At 34.2% G+C, this 22,258-nt stretch overlaps 1 protein-coding gene across 1 annotated transcript in view; it reads left to right on the forward strand.

The window, feature by feature from the left end:
- The first annotated feature begins 1,839 nt into the window (after positions 1-1,839).
- Positions 1,840-22,258, forward strand: part of ZPBP (zona pellucida binding protein) — a 114,350-nt gene continuing 93,931 nt past the window's right edge. The window contains exons 1-3 of the mRNA XM_012458735.2: positions 1,840-1,963; positions 5,100-5,180; positions 13,185-13,310. Of these exons, the coding sequence (XP_012314158.2) occupies positions 1,840-1,963; positions 5,100-5,180; positions 13,185-13,310 (331 nt within the window). The remainder of the gene's footprint in view (positions 1,964-5,099; positions 5,181-13,184; positions 13,311-22,258) is intronic.

Below are 22,258 nucleotides of genomic sequence, written 5' to 3' on the forward strand. Positions count from 1 at the left end.
GGGAGATTAAATTAGGTGGTTAGCCTGTCAGTTTGAAATCCCTCATCCAGATCATAGCATATCAAGTGACAGTTTTTAGTTCACCCATTATAACTCATTTCTTCATATCAAAAGTGATAACCCACTTGTAATTAAGCATTCTATATTTAGTTGCTCAAACTTCATTCTTCAATGTATTTGCACCAACTGCTTAAGATTTATTTCTATCACAGCTCTGCTCCCATTAAGCCCATTAAGTAAATCCTTCTAGCAGCAGAAAAACAGAGGCAGGTGTCTCTTTCAATTCCTCTAAAACAAATTCTTGCTATAAATGGCCTCTTAGGTTGTGTATGGGACAATAATAATCCCCATAAATTTTTACTTAGAATAGATCCTTTATGAGAGACTGATTAACAAGAGAAAAATGTAAGTTTATTAATATATTTCATTTATATATGAGGAACACACAGAGAATGAGAAGTTCTCAAAGAAATGTCCTTGAATTCCAGCTTGTATAGCATCTTCAACAAAGACTAGGAAATTTTTAGAGATGTGAGAAAGGAAAATGACTTTGAGTCTCTACAGGCAGCAACTTGGACTAAGCAAACAAATCACAGGCAAAAAATAGTAAAAAAAAAAAAAAAAAAAAAGTTGGCTGGGCGCAATGGCTCACGCCTGTAATCCCAGCATTTTGGAAGGCCAAGGTGGGTAGATCATGAGGTTAGGAGTTCAAGACCAGCCTGGCCAAGATGGTGAAACCCCGTCTCTACTAAAAATACAAAAGTTAGCTGAGCGTGGTGGTGGGCACCTATAATCCCAACTACTCCGGAGGCTGAGGAAGAGAATCACTTGAACCTGGCAGGCAGTGGTTGCAGTGAGCTGAGATTGTGCCTCTGCACTCTAGTCTGGGCGACAAAGTGAGACTCCGTCTCAAAGAAAAAAAAGTTAATGTTAATTCCTCTGATATCATTTCATGGCTATTGAGGGTCTGAAACTGTCTTCAGTGGTTAACCTTTGTTTTCCCTGGTAAAGGATCGGGGCAGGGTAACTTTTGTCTTTCTAAATCATGTCTTGCTTCTAGGTGAAAAAAAGCAAGGTGGACAGCTCTCCTGCATCTGCTGCTGCTTGTCTTCAGTGCAGCAATCCTTCATACTGGAGAAGGTATATTCTGGTCTCCCCCACAGGATAGATGGTTTTGAATTATTTTGCTGTATTTAGGTGATACTATAAGATGATCTTCCAGTATGAGTATTTTAGAAAGTAAATTTCATCTGTGGTTGTTTCCTCCTTCTTCCATCAAGCTTCTTTCTTAGTCTAAAGGCCTTACTTTTAATTTCTACTAAGTGTGTATTGCATTTATTTCCCAATTAAGTTCCACAGATCCATAAAATACTAGCTGCTGACATTAGTAGATCAAAGCAATCTACTAGGGCTGTACACGTCTGAACTCATACATTCTCCCCATGTGTTGTTTGAAACTGGACCCCACATCTATCACCTGGCATATAAAAAGAGCTTCCTTCTGATCACAAATGCTACACAAAGGTAAAGGCACAGGCGTTGGGATCCAACATTTCTCTCTCAGCTCTACAATCTTCGACAAATCACTTATGTTCTTGAGGATGCCCTGCGTGGCTGTGGTGTCCTGAAGGCCCACGGAACGCACAACACAGCTAGCGAGTGAAGACCCCACAAGCGGAGACACAGGCGAGCCCCCAAGTCTACCGCCCCGGCGGAAGTGGGAGTACGTCCATCAGGTCCGTCGTTCCGGTACTCCGCCCGCTAACTTCCGGTGGAGGTGGGCGCGCGTTGCCTAACGACCTTAGGCGCGGATTGTGGGCAGGCGACGGCAGTGTGTGGATGGAGGCCTCTGCCCCTAGCCGGGCGCGGCAGGGCAGGCGGCGGACCCGGGCCGTCGGCTCCCCGCTTTTTCGGGCCGCCGTCTTCCTCTTTTCCGTCGTCCTCGTGTGGGTGCCCGTATCAGGTGAGGGTCCGCGCCTCCTCGCCTGCTCCGCAGGGACAGCCGCAGCTCCCCTCACTCTTCGAATTTGCCTTTTCTTGTGTCACGTGCATCCGGTTTATATAGAGACGCCTTGCTCACTAACACGAGACATGGAAAATTTGTTTTGTGTAGAAGTCGTTCAGAGGCACTCTGTATTTGCATAGAGAAGTGAATCACGGGAAATTAATGTATAGCTAGATTACTACATCACCCACAGTTGAAGCTTTAAAATTAAACTGCTTTGTTAATAAACTCCCTGATTAGTCCATGGGTCATCTGCCAGGTTTGCATTTCAGTGTGTGAACTCTGTAATGATGTGCTCAGCGTATTTCAAAGTGAATAGGCAACCTGCTGCTTTGAAATTATCCGTGATGGTGGAGCGCCATCTATTGGCTTTAGCTGTAAAATGTAGGAAATACTCTTAATTTTAAAATGTTGACCGCTAAAGAATTGAAATACTTTTCTATACTGTTTTAAAAATACCTTTAAGATACTATGAGCAAACGCTGAGGAAGGAAGTGAAAGTTTAATTGAACTGTTACTTAACTAGAAAGGTTTTTGGCTGCATTATTTTGTGTTCAAATTCTAGACTCATGAAACAAAATATCTCCCAGAATTGATAAAATCACAGAGATTTGCTTCAATTGAAAAAAGTTGTTCAAATAAGGAATAGTGGTAAAAAGAAATCCTCCAAGAATATAAATGTAAAAGGAATATGGGGGTAGGCAGGGGTTGGAGGAGGAGAAAGGAAATAAATGGAGTGACTAGAGATTTAAAGATCAAAGTCCAGGCATCAGGAATCCAAAGAGTATGTGAATAGCCGGTAGCCATCAATTGCCATGTAGGAGAAAGATGCTCCTTGGATATGATTTATGGTCGTGTAGTAGATGTTAAAAGGTGTGTTTTTATTTTAAAATTTTACCTGTTGATCTTTTGATTAAATGAGATTAGACCTATGAGGTATAAGAAATATAATAAGCAGTTAGTATCTTAAATGTAAGTGGTGAATAGCGAAGGCCTCTTATATAGCATTTTACAATTTATACAGTATTCTACTCATTTTGTACAGTAGCTATAAGGATAGAATTATTATTAGTTCCATTTTGCATATGAGAAAACTAAAGCTCCTGGAGTTTAAAGTGATTTTCCTAAAACCAGTAAGTGGCAGAATTAGGATTTTAAACTCACGTCCTCTGGCTTTGAATGCCACATCCTTTTCTTTGCACTTTACTATTCCTGTCTGCTAAAGGCTATTTGGGTATAATGCTTAATTGCATTTTTATACTGCCCCTCACACCATTATGCCCATCACAGTTGCTTATTTAGCAATGAAGACTATCAAAATAAATTTCACAATTAGTATTTAATGTTTACTATGTGCAAGGTATAGTATTTGATCTAGATCAGTTAACATAAACATTGATCCCACTATCAATGGAGCATGTAATCTAATAAGGAAAATGATATGTGTGCATCAAGAGTTACACTACAATGTAAGCCAGTGTCTAGAAGGGTTTTTTCTGATGTTACCTTCTAGAATTTTTATACTTTCAGGTCTTAGATTTAAGTCCTTGATCCATCTTGAGTTTATTTTTATACAAGATGAAAGATGAGGATCCAGTTTCATTCTTCAGCATGTGGCTTTCCTATTAACCCACCCATTTAGGCAAAGATTTCATGAGTAAGAATCCAAAACAAATGCAGCAAAAACAAAGACAAATAGGTTGGACTTAATTAAACTAAAGAGCTTTTGCAAGGCAAAAGGAACAGTCAGTAGAGTATAGGCAACCCACAGAATGGGGTTCACAATCTATATATCTGATGAAGGACTAATATCCAGAATCTACAAGGAACTCAAACAAATTAGCAAGAAAAACAAACAATCCCATAAAAAAATGGGCTAAGGACATGAATAGACAATTCTCAAAAGAATATATACAAATTGCCAAGAATCATATGACAAAATGCTCAACATCACTAATTATCAGGGAAATACAAATCAAAACCACCATGTGATATCACCTTACTCACACAAGAATGGCCATAATCAAAAAATAAAAAAATAAAAGATGTTGGTGTGGTTGCAGTGAAAAGGGAACACTTCTACACTGCTAGTAGGAATGTAAACTAGTACAACCACTATGGAAAATTGTGGAGAGTCCTTAAAGAACTGAAAGTAGAACTACCATTGGATCCAGCAATCCAACCATTGGGTATCTACCCATAGGAAAATAGGTCATTATATGAAAAAGATACTTGCACACACGTTTATAGCAGCAAAATTCACAGTTGCAAAAACATGGAACCAGCCCAAATGCACATCAATCAACAAATGGATAAAGAAACTGTGGTATATGTGTATATATATGATGGAATACTATTCAACTATAAAAAGGAATGAATTAAGGCACTTGCAGCAACCTGGATGGGATTGGAGACTATTATTCTAAGTGAAGTAAATCAGGAATGGAAAACCAAACATCATATGTTCTAACTTCTAAGTGGGAACTAAGCTATGAGGATACAAAGGCAAAAGAATGATAAAATGGTCTTTGGGGCCTCGGGGGTGGGGAAAATGGTGGAAAGGGGGTGAGGGATAAAAGGCTACAAATTGGGTTTAGTGTATATTATGTGATGGGTATACCAAATCTCAAAAATCCTCACTAAAGAATTTATGTAACCAAATACTGCCTGTTCCGGCAAAACCTATGAAAATTTTAAAAAAAGAACTATTGTACTATAGTACAATGTAGAATGAGTGTTATTTAAAAAGATGCTGGTGGTGTACTGTGGCAGGTAAGAAGTGCTAAGGATAAACAGGAGGTTTGAAGCAGAAGGGACTTGTAATTTAGGTCTTGAATGATGGGAGATTGGAACTTTTAATAATGTAGGGTATTCTAAGGTGATTTAGAAGAAGAGGTGAAATATAGGGAGAAGCAATAGGTAGATTAATTTTATCAGATAGTATCGGGGAAATAGAGTTGGAACAGTGATAACAACTGTCAGAGGAGATTGAATTATGGCTCTTCCCTTCAACTAAGACCAAAGATATTGTGATACTGTACTTGAATATTTTAGAATATCTAATGAGACAAATTGTTGATTTTTTTTTTGATAGTTGGATATTTGGTTCGATTACCAAGAGGTTTTCACTTGACCAAAGATTCAGTGAAAATAGTGGGATCAACACATTTTCCAGGTATTCATAAATATATTTTCACTAATTTAAAAAAAGTTATTAGCATTTGTTTAAATGTTATCAGACTTGTCCAAAAGGCTAATGTTTTTCAGTTATCCTAGTCTCCTAAGGCCCTTTCCTTTCTACAGAAGTAGATTAAAGTTGTTTGCATATGGCTAGACTCATCCAGTTATAATACTGTATGCTATAACTGCTTAAGTGTACCAAGAATAAATATTTCTAAAAGTTATCTAAAGTTGCCTGTACTGGATTTTTATTATATAATAATTAGCTGTAATATTAAATGTATGTAGTACAAATATGATAATACAAATCATACATATTTTGGATTCAAAGATTTGCAGTAGTCACATGAAATATAGCAACTACAACTTGTTTTGGTGTTTTTTAAAGTTGTGGCAAATTCACATGCCATGAAATTCTTCCTTTTAAGTGTATAATTCAGTTGCTTTTAGTATATTGACAAGATTGGGCAACCATTACCCCTATCTAATTTTACAACATTTTCATCACCCCAAAAAGAAAGACCTAATCCATTATGCAATCATTCTTCAGCCCTGGAAATCACTGATCTCCTTTCTGTCTCTATAGGTTTGCCTCTTCTGGAAATTTCATATAAATAGAATCATACACAATGTGCCTTTTGTGTCTGTCTTTCGCTTAGTATAATGTTTTTGAGGTTCAGCCATATTATAGAGTGCATCAATACTTCATTCCTTTTTAGGGTGTAATAATATTCACTTCTCTACCTAACAGTACATATGGGACATATGATAACTCTATGTTTAATATTTTGAGGAGCTGCCAAACTATTTTTTTTAAAAACATGAGTTATTTTACTTTCATGCCAGCAATGTATAAGGGTTCAAATTTTCCAAATAGTAAACATTGTTACTGTTGTTCATCTTTTTTTATAGCTATCTTAGTATGTGTAAACTGGTATCATTGTGATTTTGATTTGCATTTCTCTAATGACTAATGATGTTGTAACTCTTCATGTGTTTTGTGACTATATAGATATGACATTTGCAGAAATGCCTATTCAAGTCCTTTGCACATTTTTAAATTGGGTGGTTTTCGGCTGGGTGTGGTGGCTCATGCCTGTAATCCCAGCACTTTGGGAGACGGAGGCAGGCAGATCACAAGGTCAGGAGTTTGAGACCAGCCTGACCAACATGGTGAAACCCTGTTTCTACTAAAATTACAAAAAATTAGCTGGGTGTGGTGGTGTGCACCTGTAATCCGAGCTACTTGGGAGGCTGAAGGCAGGAGAATCGCTTGAAGTCGGGAGGTGGAGGCTGCAGTGAGCCAAGATCACGCCACTGTACTGCAGCCTGGGTGACAGAGTGAGACTCCATCTCAAAAATAAATAAAAAAATTGGGTGGTTTTTGTTTTGTTGTTGAATTGTAAAGTTCTTTATATATTCTTTATATCAGATATATGATTTGCAAATATTTTTCCCATTCTGTGGATTGTGTTTTCACTTTCTTTATGTGTTCTTTGAAGCCTATGTTTTAAACTTTGATAAAGAATTCTAATTTCTATTTTTTGTTTGGTGCAGGTGCTTCAGGTATCATGTCTAAGAAGTTATTGCCTGATGATTGGTCACAAAGTGTTATTCCTATGTTTCTTTTTAAGAGTGTTACAGTTTTAACTCTGGTATTTAGGCCTCTGATCTATTTTGAGTTAATTTTTGCGTATGGTGCAAGGTAGAGGTCAAATTCATTCTTTAGCACATGGCTATCCAGTTGTTTTATCACCATTTGTTGAAGAGATTCTCTTTTGAATTGGCTTGGTACATATTGAAAAGCTATTGGCCCCAGATGTATGGGTTTATTTTTGGACTTTAAATTCTATACCATTGATTTATATATCTATTCTTATGCCAATACTTTGCTATCTTGATTATTGTTGCTTATAATAAGTTTTCAAATCAATAAGTGTGAGTCCTTCAAATTTGTTCTTTTCAAGATTGCTTTGTCTTCTCTGGGTCCCTTGCAATTCTATATTAATTCTAGAATCAACCTGTCAATTCCTGCAAAACAGTCTATTGAGATTTTAACAGAAATTTCAGTGAATCTGTAGATCAATTTTAGGCATTTTGTCACCTTAACAATATTAAGTCTTCCAATTAATGAACTTGGGGTGTCTTTCCATTATTTCCATTTATTTAATCTTTAATTTCCCTCAATGTGTTTTGTAGTTTTCAGTGTACAAGTGTTACATTTCTTCTGTTAAATTACTCCTAAATATTTTATTATTTTCAATGCTGTTGTAAATAGAATGGTTTTATTTAGTTAGTTTTTGGAATGTTGATTGCTAGCATATGGAAACACAATTGATATTTTCATGTTGGTAGAAACACAATTCATATTTTCCTTGATATTGTATAAAACTGATATCAGTTTTCAACATTAAGTATGATGTTAACTGTGGGTTTTTTGTAGTTGCTCTTTATCAGGTTTAGGGAGTTCCCTTTAATTCCTAGTTTGTTGAGTACTTTTATTATGAAAGGGGTTGAATTTTGCTAAATGATTTTTCTATATGTATGGTGATGATAATGTGTTTTTTGTTCTTTATCCTCTTAATATGATGTATCACATTGATTTTTGTATTTTGAACTTGGTTTTTGCATTCCTGGGATAAATTCCAGTTGATTATTGTGTATAATCCTTTCCTATGTTGCTGGATTGGTTGCTAGTGTTTTTAGGATTTTTTATGGTTATGTTTGTTAGGAAAATCGATCTGTAAATTTCTTGTGATGCCTTTGATTTGGGTTTTAAGGTAATACTGGCTTCATAGAACAAGTTGGTAGGTATTACCTTCTCTTTTATCTTTTGGAAGAGTTTGTGAAGGATTGTTGTTAATTCTGTTAATTGTTCGGTAAAATTCACCAGTGAATTCATTTGTTCTGGACTTTTCTTTGTGGGAGGTTTCTTGATTACCAATTTAATCACCCCTTTTAGGACTATTCAGACTTTCCATTTCATTATGACTTTTTTATGAGAAATAATCTATTAATCAAAGGTTACTTGTGTGTGATGAGTTGCTTCTTTCTTGCTACTTTCAAGATTATCTCCTTGTTTATGGATTTTGTCAGTTTGATTATCATGTGCCTGGCTATGGATTTCCTTTAGTTTATCATAATTGGAGTTAATTGAGATTCTTGGATATGTGGATTCATGTTTTCAATCAAATTTGGGATTTTTGCCATTATTTGAAAAAAATTCTTTTTATCTCTCTTCCCTCTTTTGGGACTGTGATTATGCATACATTGATATGCTTGATGGTTTTTCACAGGTCTCTGAATTATAGATCTTTCTTCTTTTTTTCTTCTTTTTCTCAGAGTGGATAATCCCCTGTTGACCTCTCTTCAAGTGTGCTGATTCTTCTGCCTTCTCAGTTTGCTACTAATTTCTTCTAGTTAATTCTCATTTCAGTTATTGTACTTTTTAATCTGCAGTTTATTAATAAATAATTTTTATATCTTTACTGATATTTTCTATTTGGAATATCATACATTTTTATTACTTTAGACATGGTTTTCTTTGATCAAATATAAAATATCTAACTTATCCAGTAAGTCCAATATTTGGTCTTTCTCTAACATTTGCCCTTCCTTGGAGTCTGTTTCAGTGGGCTGCCTTTTTTTATGCATATGGCCATATTTTCTTGGTTTTCTGCATGTCTCATATTTTTAGTTGAAAACTTGACATTTACAATAATATAACATAACAACACTGAAAATAAGATTCTTTCTGCTTCCCAGGGTGTGATGTCGTTGCTGTTTGCTGATATTGTGTATTTTTCAGTGACTTTCTAAACTAATTCTCTAAGTTATATATTCTTTATCACATAGCCACTGAAGTCTCTGCTTAATTAGCTTAGTTAGGCTACTGATTGGACAGAGTTTTCATTAAACATCTTGAACCAGTTAGTCTCCTAGCCTTTGCTGAGGTTGTCTTTGTGCATATTGTGGCATATCTTTTAGATAGTTGGCCACTCTACCTTATCTTTCACTTTATGCTGTGCAGAACCTCAATTTCAGCCAAAGGTGAGAACTTAAGGCCTCTTCATCTTTACTGATTGTCCTGGGCATGCACACAGTCCTTTACCTGCATGTGGCCTGGTATTTTTTTCAGGAATGTTCAGAACAATTCAGAGTTCCTGTGGACATGCCATTCCCCAGCTTTTCCTCTTAAGGTTTTTGGTTAGGCTCTTGTTTTCCCGATTTGTTACTCACTATATCAGCAGGCAGTCACAAAGTTAAATGAGGGCCTCTAATTGTTTGTAAAGAGTTATTTTGGGGAAAGGCATTTTGCAGTAGCAAAGTCCAAGTCAGATCAAGTATGGACAGCCTTTAAAGTGAGATCTTCTGGGATATTGACTCAAAGGTCGCATACTGACAATACTCTGGGAAGGAGGCTTTGAAGGCATTCTAACCATGCCTACCCCCATCGTTGGCTTGCCAGGCTGCTGGTTCTCACTGTGATTGTAGACTGCTGATTGTCAAGGCTCCTTACTGCAGAGCTGGGGAAGGAGGCGTGGGAATCAGGCAAGTAAAGATGCTACAAACTCACTGTTCCTACCGATTGTATTAGTTTCTTAGGGATGCTGTAACAAAAGAACCACAGACAGGGTGGCTTAAATAATAGAAATTATTGTCTTACAGTTCTAGAGGCTAGAAATAAAAATCAAAATCTTGGCAGGGTTGGTTTCTTCTGAAGGCTTTGAAGAAAGGATCTGTTCCAGATATTTGTCTTTGACTTTTAGATTGCCATCTTTTCCCTATGACTCTGTGTCCTCTTTTCTCTGTATTTGTCTGTGTTTCCAAATTTCCCCCTTTTATAAGAACATCAGTAGTATTGTATTTGGACCCAGTCTGATGACTTCATTTTAACCTGACTTCCTCAGTAAAAACTATTTCCAAATAAATTTATATTCTGAGGTACTGGAGATTAGAACTTCAACATATTAATAAGAGAGGGAGGACATAATCAACTCATAAACCAGATCCAGTTGTTTTTCTTGAATAAATGTTTTCTGGATTACTGTATTTGGTTAATTTTGAGTTTGAGTTCTGGAAATATTTATTCTGATAATTTCTACATTTTTCCTCATTACTTTTGTGAAGGAGATAATTTTTGGAATTCCTTATTCTGCCATTTTTATTGATCTCCCCAATGACGACTTTTAAACCTGAATTATAAAACATTATCTGGATAACAAATTTCCCATTTATTGTATAATATTAAACTTATTCTTAAAATAGATTAACATTCCAGTTCACTAGGTAGTTCTTACATTACAGAGTAGATTATTATATTATATTTCATTGGTTTTGGCCTGTAATATACTGACTACAGGATTTTTCTTCTGTCTACAATTTCTTTTGTCATATAAGATCTTGGCATCTGTCTGTGTTGTCCATTTTTCGGTTTTGAGACCCTCTCTAACTCGTTCACTTTTTGCATATTCTTTTCAGTTCAGTTAGTTTTCCATAATCATTAACTCATGTATTAATTAATTCACTGAGCTTTTATTTACATTTTGTTGCACTTTTAGTTTATTCCATTTTTTTGGTGTATATAATAAATGCCATTTTGTGTATAATTTTTGGTACTTGATCAGAAGGTTTCTGGGTCTGTGTTATCCAGGAATAGAGATTTTAGCATCATAGGACCTGAGCATTCTCAATCTCGCTAACATTGTTCTTCAAAACAGCTGCACCAGTTCAAACTTCCTTCAGTGGTGCTTGAGGGAGTCCCATTTTCCCACATTCTTATCAGCACAAAATTTTACCCAATTCTGTCCATTTTTTGCTAAGCTGAAGATTAAATTGCCTCTGCCTATTCTTTTCTTGGCTGTTTTCAAAGAAGTTGTCTTTCATATTGTTTATATTCCAGTTACAAATACATTATTATCTTTGTTGCAAATATCATCTCCCTACAGTCAAATTTGTTAACTTTGCCTGTGTTATATAGGATCGAACAGAAATTGTTATCATTTCAGAAGTTGAGTTCAGTATTTTTATATTTGTGCTTTTTGCATTAAAATAATTTTCTATAACCAGTTCAGACGTAAAGCTATCATTTTCTTTAAATAATGATTTGCCTTCAGGTATTCAGTATTTTGGGAATTTATTTTTGTATATGGTGGGAGGTATAAATCAAAGTTTAACTTTGCATGTATTTTGAGATACTTTTAACAAAAATTTATTAATGATATATATTTTTTCCACTGATTTTAGATACCACATCTATCACATACATATCAGTTATTTATACCAATTTGTTTTTTTTCCCCTAGACCCATTATTTATTCCTACACCAGGCCTCTCTTTTTTTATCTTGTGTATATTATAGTATATATCTCAGTAACTCTCATTGCTAGTCCCTCCTCTTTGCTTTTCTGTTATAGAGCCATTTCAGATATTTAGGAAGCTTTAACCTTCCAAATGCATTTTAGAATCAGTATTCAAGAGCTTCTTAAAAATTTCTTCTGGGATTTTAAATAAATAAATTTTGGAATAAATGACATCTTTAAAGTTATGTGTATGCAATCATGATTATGGCATTGTGGTCTAATTTTATGTCTTTTGCTAGAGTCTAAAGATGTTCCCCACAGAGGTCTTGTTTGATTATAGAGTAACTTTTGTTTATTGTACTCTAAATATCATCTTCTTTCCTGTAACATGGTTTAATGCATGATTGTTGATGTAGAAGAATATCATTTGTTTTTGGAAACTCTTTTGTATTCATTTACATTTGCTTTGAAATATGCACAGGGATTAGTGGGGGCGAGAGGAAGGGTATAGTCATGGTATGAGGTACTGTCAAGCCAAAGCACAAAGGATATACTTATGCTGAGTTTCCAAAGATAAGGGGGCATTTACATCAATAAAATCAGAAAAGAATGATGCTGTGTGCTGCTCTGACATGGTTAGGGCAGAGGGTGTGAAATACATGCAAAGCATAGATCATGGAGAGTAGGGCCAGTAAATCATGCTGGGGAGTGAAAATTTATGGTGTAAGCATTTATTAAAGGAGTTATTAAAGAAGTTAGGCAATCTATTAATGCAAGCATTTCATTAAAGTATTCGAAAAGAAAAAAGATCATCACAGTGCGTATAGAAAAAACATTTCTTAAAATTCAGTACTGATTTGTGTTTATGATTAAAAACAAATAACCAACATCAGAGGTGATATTTCTTAACCTGTGGAAGGTTACGTAACTAAAAGTATATCCAACAAACATTATTCTTTATGGTAAAACTTTAGAGGTAGTCTCTTAAAGAGAATTTTGATTCTCTTTATTTTACTGGATCACAAAAATCTTTGTATACAGTGAATCAGTGAAGAGTTGGCATGCAGTGTCTAAAGGGTTGTTGCAACCTTTCCTAAAAGATTACTTGTGAGTAAATTCAAAACAATGGAATCTTAACTGGGTTCCTTTTGTATCTCTTAAAGGTACTAATTTTGCTTACTTTTCAGGACTTAAATTTTAAAGCAAATGGAACAAAATGCTTTAATATTTAAAATCAAAGCATAAATCTGCTGACTTTTTAATCACGTTATCATTTTTATTCAGTAGGTTGTACTGTATTATTATGAATAATGCATTATTCCACTAATCTAAACAATTTATAAGCTCTAATCATGTTTGGTGTCTTTACAAAACAGATAAAGTATAGATGTAGAATTATCTTAATACTTTGTTATTGAAATAATATTCTGATAAAACAGGTTAGTGTACATGAGCTCTGAATGAAAATGACTGACACATTATGCTCAGGTTGGGAATAAATGTACACAGATGCATACACATATATACATATACATAATATATTTTTAATGTTAATTACATAGAATGCAATGAAATTTAGTTTTTATCAAGTAATAGGAGCAGTAATTCAAAGTACTCTTATTACTGCATGTAATGCATTATAGAGAAAGAAAAGAACATAAAATACTACTGGAACATTTTAAATATTGTATTTTCAGTGAAAGTATATGTCATGCTGCATCAAAAAAGTCCACATGTGTTATGTGTAACGCAACAACTGCGAAATGCTGAACTGATAGACCCATCATTCCAGTGGCATGGGCCGAAAGGAAAAGTTGTTTCAGGTAGGATTTTGTTTCAATTATTATTATTAAATAGATGTATCTGACCTGTGTGTAACGCAGAAAGAATGCTTGTATCTCATACACATTTATGTTATTTCCTCAGTTCTTTTTCTTTTGATTTCCTTTTGGAGTTAGATCTAACAGTATAGTTGGTGTTTCCATTTTTACATATTTTATTTTGATACAGAGTCATACTCTAAGATTGAACTGTTTGGAGAGTACTCAAAACATCTATAATCCCCAAAAGGTACTTTTTTTTTTTTTTACTTAGAAATTACTGTTTGTACGATGATTTGATCAATATTTTCTCTATTCAACTTCTTATTTTTAATACTGAAATACAGATTTTACTTTTATTCTCATTTTTTAATTGGATAAAAGCTGATTTTTAACACTGTAGTTTTAAAAAACTTCAGTTAACTTAGCTGGCTTTGTTTCTAGCATTGCAAAAAATACAGATTAATGAGTTTTCATTTTGAAGATTTGTTCAGTCATTTTTGCATACCCTTAGAGAAAGTTTTTCTTTATTGGTCTATTTACCATGTTTTCTTTCCTTTCTTTTTAAAAATCTTATTGGTATTTTGAGATAGTGCCTGTGGACAAAAACTTATAGGATTATTTTATTTTTTTAGATGAAGGAGAGCAATGTATTTATAAAAGGACTTGAGAAAGAAACATAGGAAATACTTATTTTTTAATATGTCTTAATTCATATTTATGTAGTTAAGAGAGCTCAGCTGTACATTTCTGTGATTTTTATGTTGATTCTAAAATAGGTCATTTTAAAGAGTTAATCTATTTAGGTCAGTCTGTGTTTTTCTTAGGACAAATTATCCATCATTCATTTGTAAGTGACTACTTGGTGGAAGCCTCTGTGGTAGGTTTCATGGGGAATAGAAAGATCACACATAACCTCTGCCTCATTACACTAGCAAATTAGGAATGATTGTGCAGTTTGTTCTTGGGATCAGCAGGGCTCAATAACAGAAATTCTAATAGGTTTTGCAGTTTATATAAATCGGAGAAGTGGTCCAGGTATAAAAGCACCCAATACTGGAAATAAAATCAAATTTTATTTCTGTTGTTCTCTAATAGGAGCACATAATGTAATAGAAACATGTATTTTGAATATGTTTTATATTTTATATTGAAACTCTGCAAGTTGAAAAATAGAATCATTTAAGCACTGAATTTTTCTATTGTCATTTGTTGCTTCTTTGATTTGGAAATTGAAATTTGAAATTGTTTCTTCTCCAAGCTGCCATGCCAGGTCTTGCAGTTTATATTGCAAAATATAGTATGTAATTCAATTTATCCTTTAAGTAGAAGCAATATTTATTTTACTGACTCTTATAATAGAAAAATAGGTATTCATAAATGTAGTTATTTCCAGGTAAAGATACAATCTTGTTGCTACATTGGTTTTTACTTTTACAAAAACTATTTTCAGGGAATTCTGATATTTTAACTTTATGATTATATTATAGTTTTCAATACAATGGGTCACAGCCTACCAATTGTAAAGCTGATTAAGAACACCATACTTTTTATTTCCAAAAGGACTGGAAAGAGGTCTCATTTCTTAAAGTTTGAAGAACAGAGAAGGTTTTGAGACTGTAGTTTAAACTACATTGTACTTACTATTTTATGAATATCCAAAGATAGTTTCCCTTAATTTGAGCCAAATAAATCATGTAACTTGTACATTCCTTTGGAGAAAATATTCAAGTTGTTTAGATGTGTTGTGAAGCATAGGGAGTAAGTCTTAGATTTGGTGTCTCCATCTCTTTTTCTTTGTTTCTTGTTCACTATTGTTTATTTACAAAGGTAATTGCATTTATTGCAACAACTTCTGTACCTCCCACTCTGACCCTAATACTATTCTGATGAATTAACTCTTTTTGGTGTGTGGACTTTCCTACTTCTCTAAATATTCATACAAACATGTAAAAGTACACACACATGTGTTCAGTGTTCCCCTGTAACCTCTCCCTTATTTTTTAATAAAATCATAGTTTATAACTATGAAGCACTGGGTGTACAAATGTGTGTCAGATATATGCAAGTTATGAAGCACAGTAAAGCAAACATCCTTGAACTTACTATACAAGTTAAGATGCATTATTACCAACATATTGTACCTCCCAATAAGCTGTTTTAAAATCCCATTCTTTTGTTCCCAACCCCCCTCAGGTAAACACTATCCTAAATGTTTACAGTATTATTCCTTTGCTTTTCTCTATTCATTTACCACGTATATACAAACACATACACTTATGTATGTGTTCTGAAAGTATATATTTTAGTTTCGTTATTTTGAATTTTTCTCACATTTTTCTTTTTACCAGCTTCATTGATACATGATTGACAAAAAATTTATATATTTAAGGTATTCAATGTAATATTTTGATGTAGATATTCAGTGTGAAACAATTACTACATCAAGCTAGTAACATATCAGTCCCCCACATAGTTGCCATTTTTTGTGTGTATGGTGAGAACACTTGAAATTTACTCTTGTAAAATTTCAAGTATACAATGCATTTATTGTTAACCGTATTTACCAATCTGTACATTAGGTCTCCTGAACCTATTCATCTTCTAGCTGAAATTTGGTATACTTGGATTAAGAACCGCAGGTCCTCAATCCCCCAGTCTCTAGTAACTACCATTCTGCCCTATATTTGTGGTAGGGTAGAGTGTGAGTGTGACTTTTGTATGACTGTGACTTTTTTAGATTCCACATATAAGTGAGGTCATGTATATGTGTCTTTCAGTGTCTTCCTTATTTTACTAAGCATAATGAATTTTATAAAAATAATAATAAACACAATATTACCATATGTCATATTATTCTAAACATTGTATGCATATTAATTTTAACAATGACCTTTTGCAGTAATTACAGCCATTTTCTCCATTTTATAAATGGGAAAACAAAGGGATTAAGATAAAAAGATACTTTATGAAGTCATATGTCTTTGAAGTCTTGTATCAGAGTTCATAGACATAATCTCAATGAGGTAGGAACACACCATTTTATGAATTTTGGTAGTTTGTATCTTTCAAGGAATTTGTCCAACATTGGATTTTTAAATGTATTTTATTTATATACATAAAAATTTTGTAATATTTTGTGTTATCTTTTTATAGATGACAGATTTCTGATTTTCAGGATCTATAGTGATGTGTCCTCATTCACTCCTGATGTTGGTTGTCTCTCTCTCTCTCTCTCTTTTTTTTGTTCTCTCTTGCTATGTGTTTAACAATTTTATCAGTCTTTTAAATGAACCAGCTTTTGGTTTCATTGATTTTTTCCATATTTTTCTGTTTTCCAAGTATTGCTTTTGGATTTTATATTTATTATTTTCTTTCTTTTGATTGCTTTGGATTTCATTTACTTGTCTTTTTCTTTTACTGGTTGTAGAATTCTGGGTTGGCAGTTTTTTCTTTGAACACTCGAAAGATGGAACTCCATATTGCTTGTATAATTTCTAATGACAAATCTGCTGAAGTTCTTATCTTTCTCCCTCTCTGGGCAATGTGTCATTTTTTTTCTGACTTGATAAGATTTTTCTCCTTGCTTTTTAGTTTCAGCGATTTGAGTATTATGTGTATCTATTTTGATTGGTTGGTTTTTGTATTTATTCTGCTTGGTATTCTCTAAACTTTCTGAAATTATAGTTTGGTGCCTGTCAGTTTTCAGAAATTCTCAGCTATTATATGTTCTGACATTTCTTCTTCCCCATTTTACGTCTTTCCAAGATTCCCATTTTACTTACATAACACTGTTTGATTTCACAGCTCTTGGATTCCTCTTGTGATTTCATTCTTTTTTATGGCTGCATAGAGTTTTTCCTTCTTCCTTTTTCCTTCATGGGCTACAACAACTTTCTATAGTGCCCTATGTGACAGTTGTTGTTTTTTCTCTTCCTGAAAATTAAAGCTTTGGTCCTTTAAGGAGGTATAAGGGAAATGGGTGTGGTTAGAGTTTTGGTAGGTCTGCTGAACCCCTCCTTTAGCCAGCATCCCATGGGAAGCTTGCTCAGTGGTCCCCTATCTTCCTTGTGAGCCCATAGAGGTGTTCATGAATGAAAAATCTGTAAGAGGCCACAGTTCCCCTTATCTGTGGTCCCAGAGGCTTCTCATGATCACGTTGATCTACACCTGGTTTTTGGTAATTCATTAAACAGTTTTAGCTGAATCTTCTTTCCTGCTTATATGGCAGCTAAAGCAAATACTCACATTGTGGTTCTACCTACAAGCCCTTGTCTACCCTCAGATTTTAGATTATTGGTTGCCCTACCTCTTCAAGTCCTTAATAGGATCCAAGAAAAATTCGTTGACAGTTTTTCTATCTTTTTCTTTATGTAATGGTGGGATTGATGCTGTTATATTCACTTTCTACATTTGAGTTGAAACCAGAAGTATAAATCTATTTTTAAAAACAAGGGACATGGATGAACCTGGAAACCATCATTCTCAGCAAACTGACACAAGAACAGAAAATCAAACACCACATGTTCTCACTCATAGGTGGGTGTTGAACAATGAGAACACATGGACACAGGGAGGGGAGCATCACTCACTGGGGTCTGCGGAAGGTAAATAGGGGAGGGACAGTGGTGGGTAGGGAGTTGGGGAGGGATAACATGGGGAGAAATGCCAGATATAGGTGATGGGGAGGAAGGCAGCAAACCACACTGCCATGTGTGTACCTATGCAACAATCTTACATGTTCTTCACATGTACCCCAAAGCCTAAAACGCAATAAAATAAATAAATAAAAACGATAAGCTGTAATGACATAGTGCTTAAAGTTTGTCATAAAATTTTAGAACTCTAAGGCATAGACTTCTAGAAATCTAGTCCAACTCTGAATCTTTAATCAAGCTAGGATCTAGAGAAGGAAGAAATACCAACTTTATTTATTTTCAATGTAATGTTTAAACGTTTTTGGGGTAAATGTGATATATTTTTAATTGATACATAATAATTGTACATATTCATGGGGTAGGTAGTGATGTTTCTCTTTATATAATCTATAGTGACCAAATTAGGGTAATTAGCATACCCATCATGTCAGATATTTATAATTTCTTTGCTGCTAGCTATTTGAAACTAATATATTATCAACTTTAATTAAACAATTACATGTTGAATACCTGCTGTTGCATGAGTTCCAGTAGTATATTGCCCTTGGTATAATAACATTTCCATTTAAATTTAGTCACTTAAGGATCTATTAAGTGATTATTGTTAATGGATATTATAGAATGTGTTTTTATGTTGAGTATGAAATTCTCTGGATATCTTTTCAAAATGTGTCACTTTTTTCACCAAAATTCATTTTTTCTTCCAACTTTTATTTTAGGTTCAGGAGATAAATGTGCAAGTTTGTTACGTGGGTAAATTGCATGTTGCTGGGGTGTAGTGTACAAATGATTTCATCACACAGATAGTGAGCATAGTACCTGATAGGCAGGTTTTCCATCTTCACCCTCTTTCCATGCTTCACCCTCAAGTAGGCCCAGGTATCTGTTGTTCCCTTCCTTCTTTGTGTTCACATGTATTTAATGTTTGGTGCCCACTTATAAGTGAGAACATGTGGCATTCAGTTTTCTGTTCCCTGTGTTAATTGGCCTAGCATAATGTCCTCCAGCTGAATCCATGTTGCTACAAAAGATGTGATTTCATTTTTTATGGTTGCATAGTATTCCATGGTGTATATGTACCATGTTTTCTTTATCCAGTTCAGCATTGATTGGCATCTAGGTTCATTCTGTGTTTTTGCTGTTGTGAACTGGGCGGCAGTGAACATTGATGTTTATATGTCTTTACAGTAGAATGATTTATATTCCTTTGGTTATATATCCAGTAATGGGATTGCTGGATAGACTGCTAATTCTGTTGTAAGTTCTTTGAGAAATCTCCAGTGTTTTCTACAGTAGCTAAACTAATTTATATTCCCATGAGCAGTGTATAAGCATTCCTTTTTTTCCCATAACCTTGCCAGCATCTGTTATTTTCTTACTTTTCAATAATAGCTATTCTGGCTGGTGTGAGATGATATGTCATTGTGGTTTTGACTTGCATTTCTCTGATTACTAATGATATTGAGCATATTTTCATAAGCTTGTTGTCCACATGTCTGCTCATATCTTTTGCCCATTTTTTAGTGGAGTTGATTTTTGTTTGTTTTGTTAAGTTTCTTATAGATTCTAGTTATTAGACTTCTGTGGGAGGCATAGTTTGCAAACATATTCTCCCATTTGTAGGTTGTCTGTTTACTTAGTTGATAGTTTCTTTAACTATTCAGAGCTCCTTAATTTAATTAGCTCCCACTTGTCTGTTTTGTTTGTCTTGAAATTGCTTTTGGAGTCTTCTTCATGAAATCTTTGCCAGTGCCTATATTCAGAGTGGTGTTTCCTAGATTTTCTTCTAGTATTTTTATAGTTTTAGGTCTTACACTTAAGTCTTTTAAAAATTCTTGGCCGGGTATGGTGGTTCATGCCTGTAATCCTAGTACTTTGGGAGGCCAAGGCAGGTAGGTTGCTTGAGCTCTGGAGTTCGAGACCAGCCTGGGCAACATGGTGAAACCCCGTCTCTACTAAATATTAGCTGGGCGTGGCAGTGTGCACCTATATGTAGTCCCAGCTACTTGGGAAGGTGAAGCAGGAGAATTACTAGAACCCAGGAGGTGGAGATTTCAGTGAACCAAGATTGCACCATTGCACTCCAGCCTGGGTGACAGAGTGAGACTCTGTCTCAAAAGAAAATTCTTAAAAAATATTTTAAAATTATTTTTAAAAATCTCTATGGGTACATAGTAGGTGTTTATAAGTATGGGGTGCATAAGATATTTTGTTATAGGCAGACAATATGAAATAAGCACATCATAGAGAATGATGTATCCATCCCCTAAAATGTTTATTCATTGAATTACAAATAATCCAATTACATTCTTTAAGTTATTTTAATATATGCAATTAAGTTAAATTTGACTATAGTCATCCTGTTGTGCTATCAAATAGTAGGTCTTATTCATTTTCTCTATTTTTTTGTACCCATTAATTATCCCTATTTCTCCGCAAAAACCCCCACTACACTTCCCAGCCTCTGGTAACCATCCTTATACCTCTATGTCATGAGTTCAGTTGATTTGATTTTTAGATCCTACAGACAAGTGATAACATGCAATGTTTGTCTTCCTGTGATTGCTTATTTCACTTAACATAATAGCTCCAGTTCTATCCATGTTGTTGCAAATATTTGGATCTCATTCTTTGTTATGACTGAACAGTACTCCATTATGTATATGTATCACATTTTCTTTATCTGTTCATCTGCTGATGGACACTTATTTTGCTTCTAAATCTTAGACATTGTAAGCAGTACTGCAACAAACAGGAATGCAGATATCTCTTTAATATACTAATTTACTTTCTTGTGGGTATAAGCATTATTATGTAGCTCTTGGATGAAATGTTCTGTAAATGTCTGTTGGGTCCATTTGGTCTATAGTGCAGAGTAAGTCTAATGTTTTCCTGTTGATTATTCTGTCTGGAAGATCTGTCTAATGCTAAAAGTGGGGTGTTACAGTCTCCAGCTGTTATTGTGTTGAGGCATCTCTCCCTCTTTAGCTCTAATAATATTTTCTTTATATATCTAAGTGCTCCCATGTTAGGTGTATATGTATTTAAAATGGTCATATTATTTTGCTGAATTGATCACTTTATTATTACATAGTGACAATTTTTTTCACTTATAGTTTTTGTCTTGAAACCTATTTTGTTTGATATAAGAATAGCAATTGCCACTCTTTTTTGCACTCAATTGGTATGAAGTGTCTTTTTATATCCCTTTATTTTCGGCCTATGTGTGTCTTTATAGGTGAAGTGTGTTTCTTATAAGCAGTAGATCAGAGGGTCTTGTTTTTCATCTATTCAGTCACTCTATTTTTTTATTAGAGAACATAGTCAATTTACACTTAATGTTATTATTTATAAGTAAGGACTTACTCCTGCCATTTTGTTATTTGTTTTCTGGTCTTCTCTTCCTTCTTTCTCTCCTTCATATCTTCCTGTAGTGAAGGTGATTTTCTTTGGTGATATGATTTAGTTTTTTGCTGTTTATATTTTATGTATCCATTGTATGTTTTTTGGTTTTAGATTACTATAAGGCTCACAATTGCTCTCTTATAACCCAATATTTCTACTTGATAAAAACTTAACATTGTTTGCATAAACAAACAAAAAGAAAACTAATAAAAGCTCTAAGCCTTAATTTCATCTCCCTGCTTTTTAACTTTTGTTTTTCCTATTTATATTATTGTATTGACTATGACTTGAAACATTGTTGTAGTTATTATTTTTGATTGGTTCATCAAAGACTAATTTACACATCACAGTTATAGTGTTATAATATTCTGTGTTTTTCTGTGCACTTAGTATTACCAGTGAGTTCTGTACCTTCTGATGATTATTTATTACTCATTAATATTCTTTTCTTTCTAATCGAATTACTCCCTTTAGCATTTCTTGTATGAAAGTTCAGATATTAGTGAAATCCCTCAGGTTTGTTTGTTTTTTTTTTTTTGGTCTGGGAAAGTCTTTATTTCTCCTTCATGTTTGAAGGATATTTTTTGCCAGATACACTATTCTAGAATATATTTTTTCCTTCGGCACTTTAAATATGTCATGCCACTCTCTTCTGGCCTGTAAGGGTTCCACTGAAAAGCCTACTGCCGGATGTATTGAAACTCCATTGTACATTATTTGTTTTCTCTTTCTGCTTTTAGGATCCATTCTTTAACCTTTACCTTAGGAAGTTTAATTATTAAATGCCTTGAGGTAGTCTTCGTTGCGTTAAATCTGCTTGGTGTTCTATAACCTTCTTGTACTGGATATTATGACTTTCTCTAGGTTTGGGAGATTCTCTGTTACTAT

This window comes from Aotus nancymaae, unplaced genomic scaffold (assembly GCF_030222135.1).
Source record: "Aotus nancymaae isolate 86718 unplaced genomic scaffold, 86718_ANA_hifiasm-v0.15.2.pri h1tg000065l, whole genome shotgun sequence".
In the NCBI taxonomy this organism is placed as follows: domain Eukaryota; kingdom Metazoa; phylum Chordata; class Mammalia; order Primates; family Aotidae; genus Aotus; species Aotus nancymaae.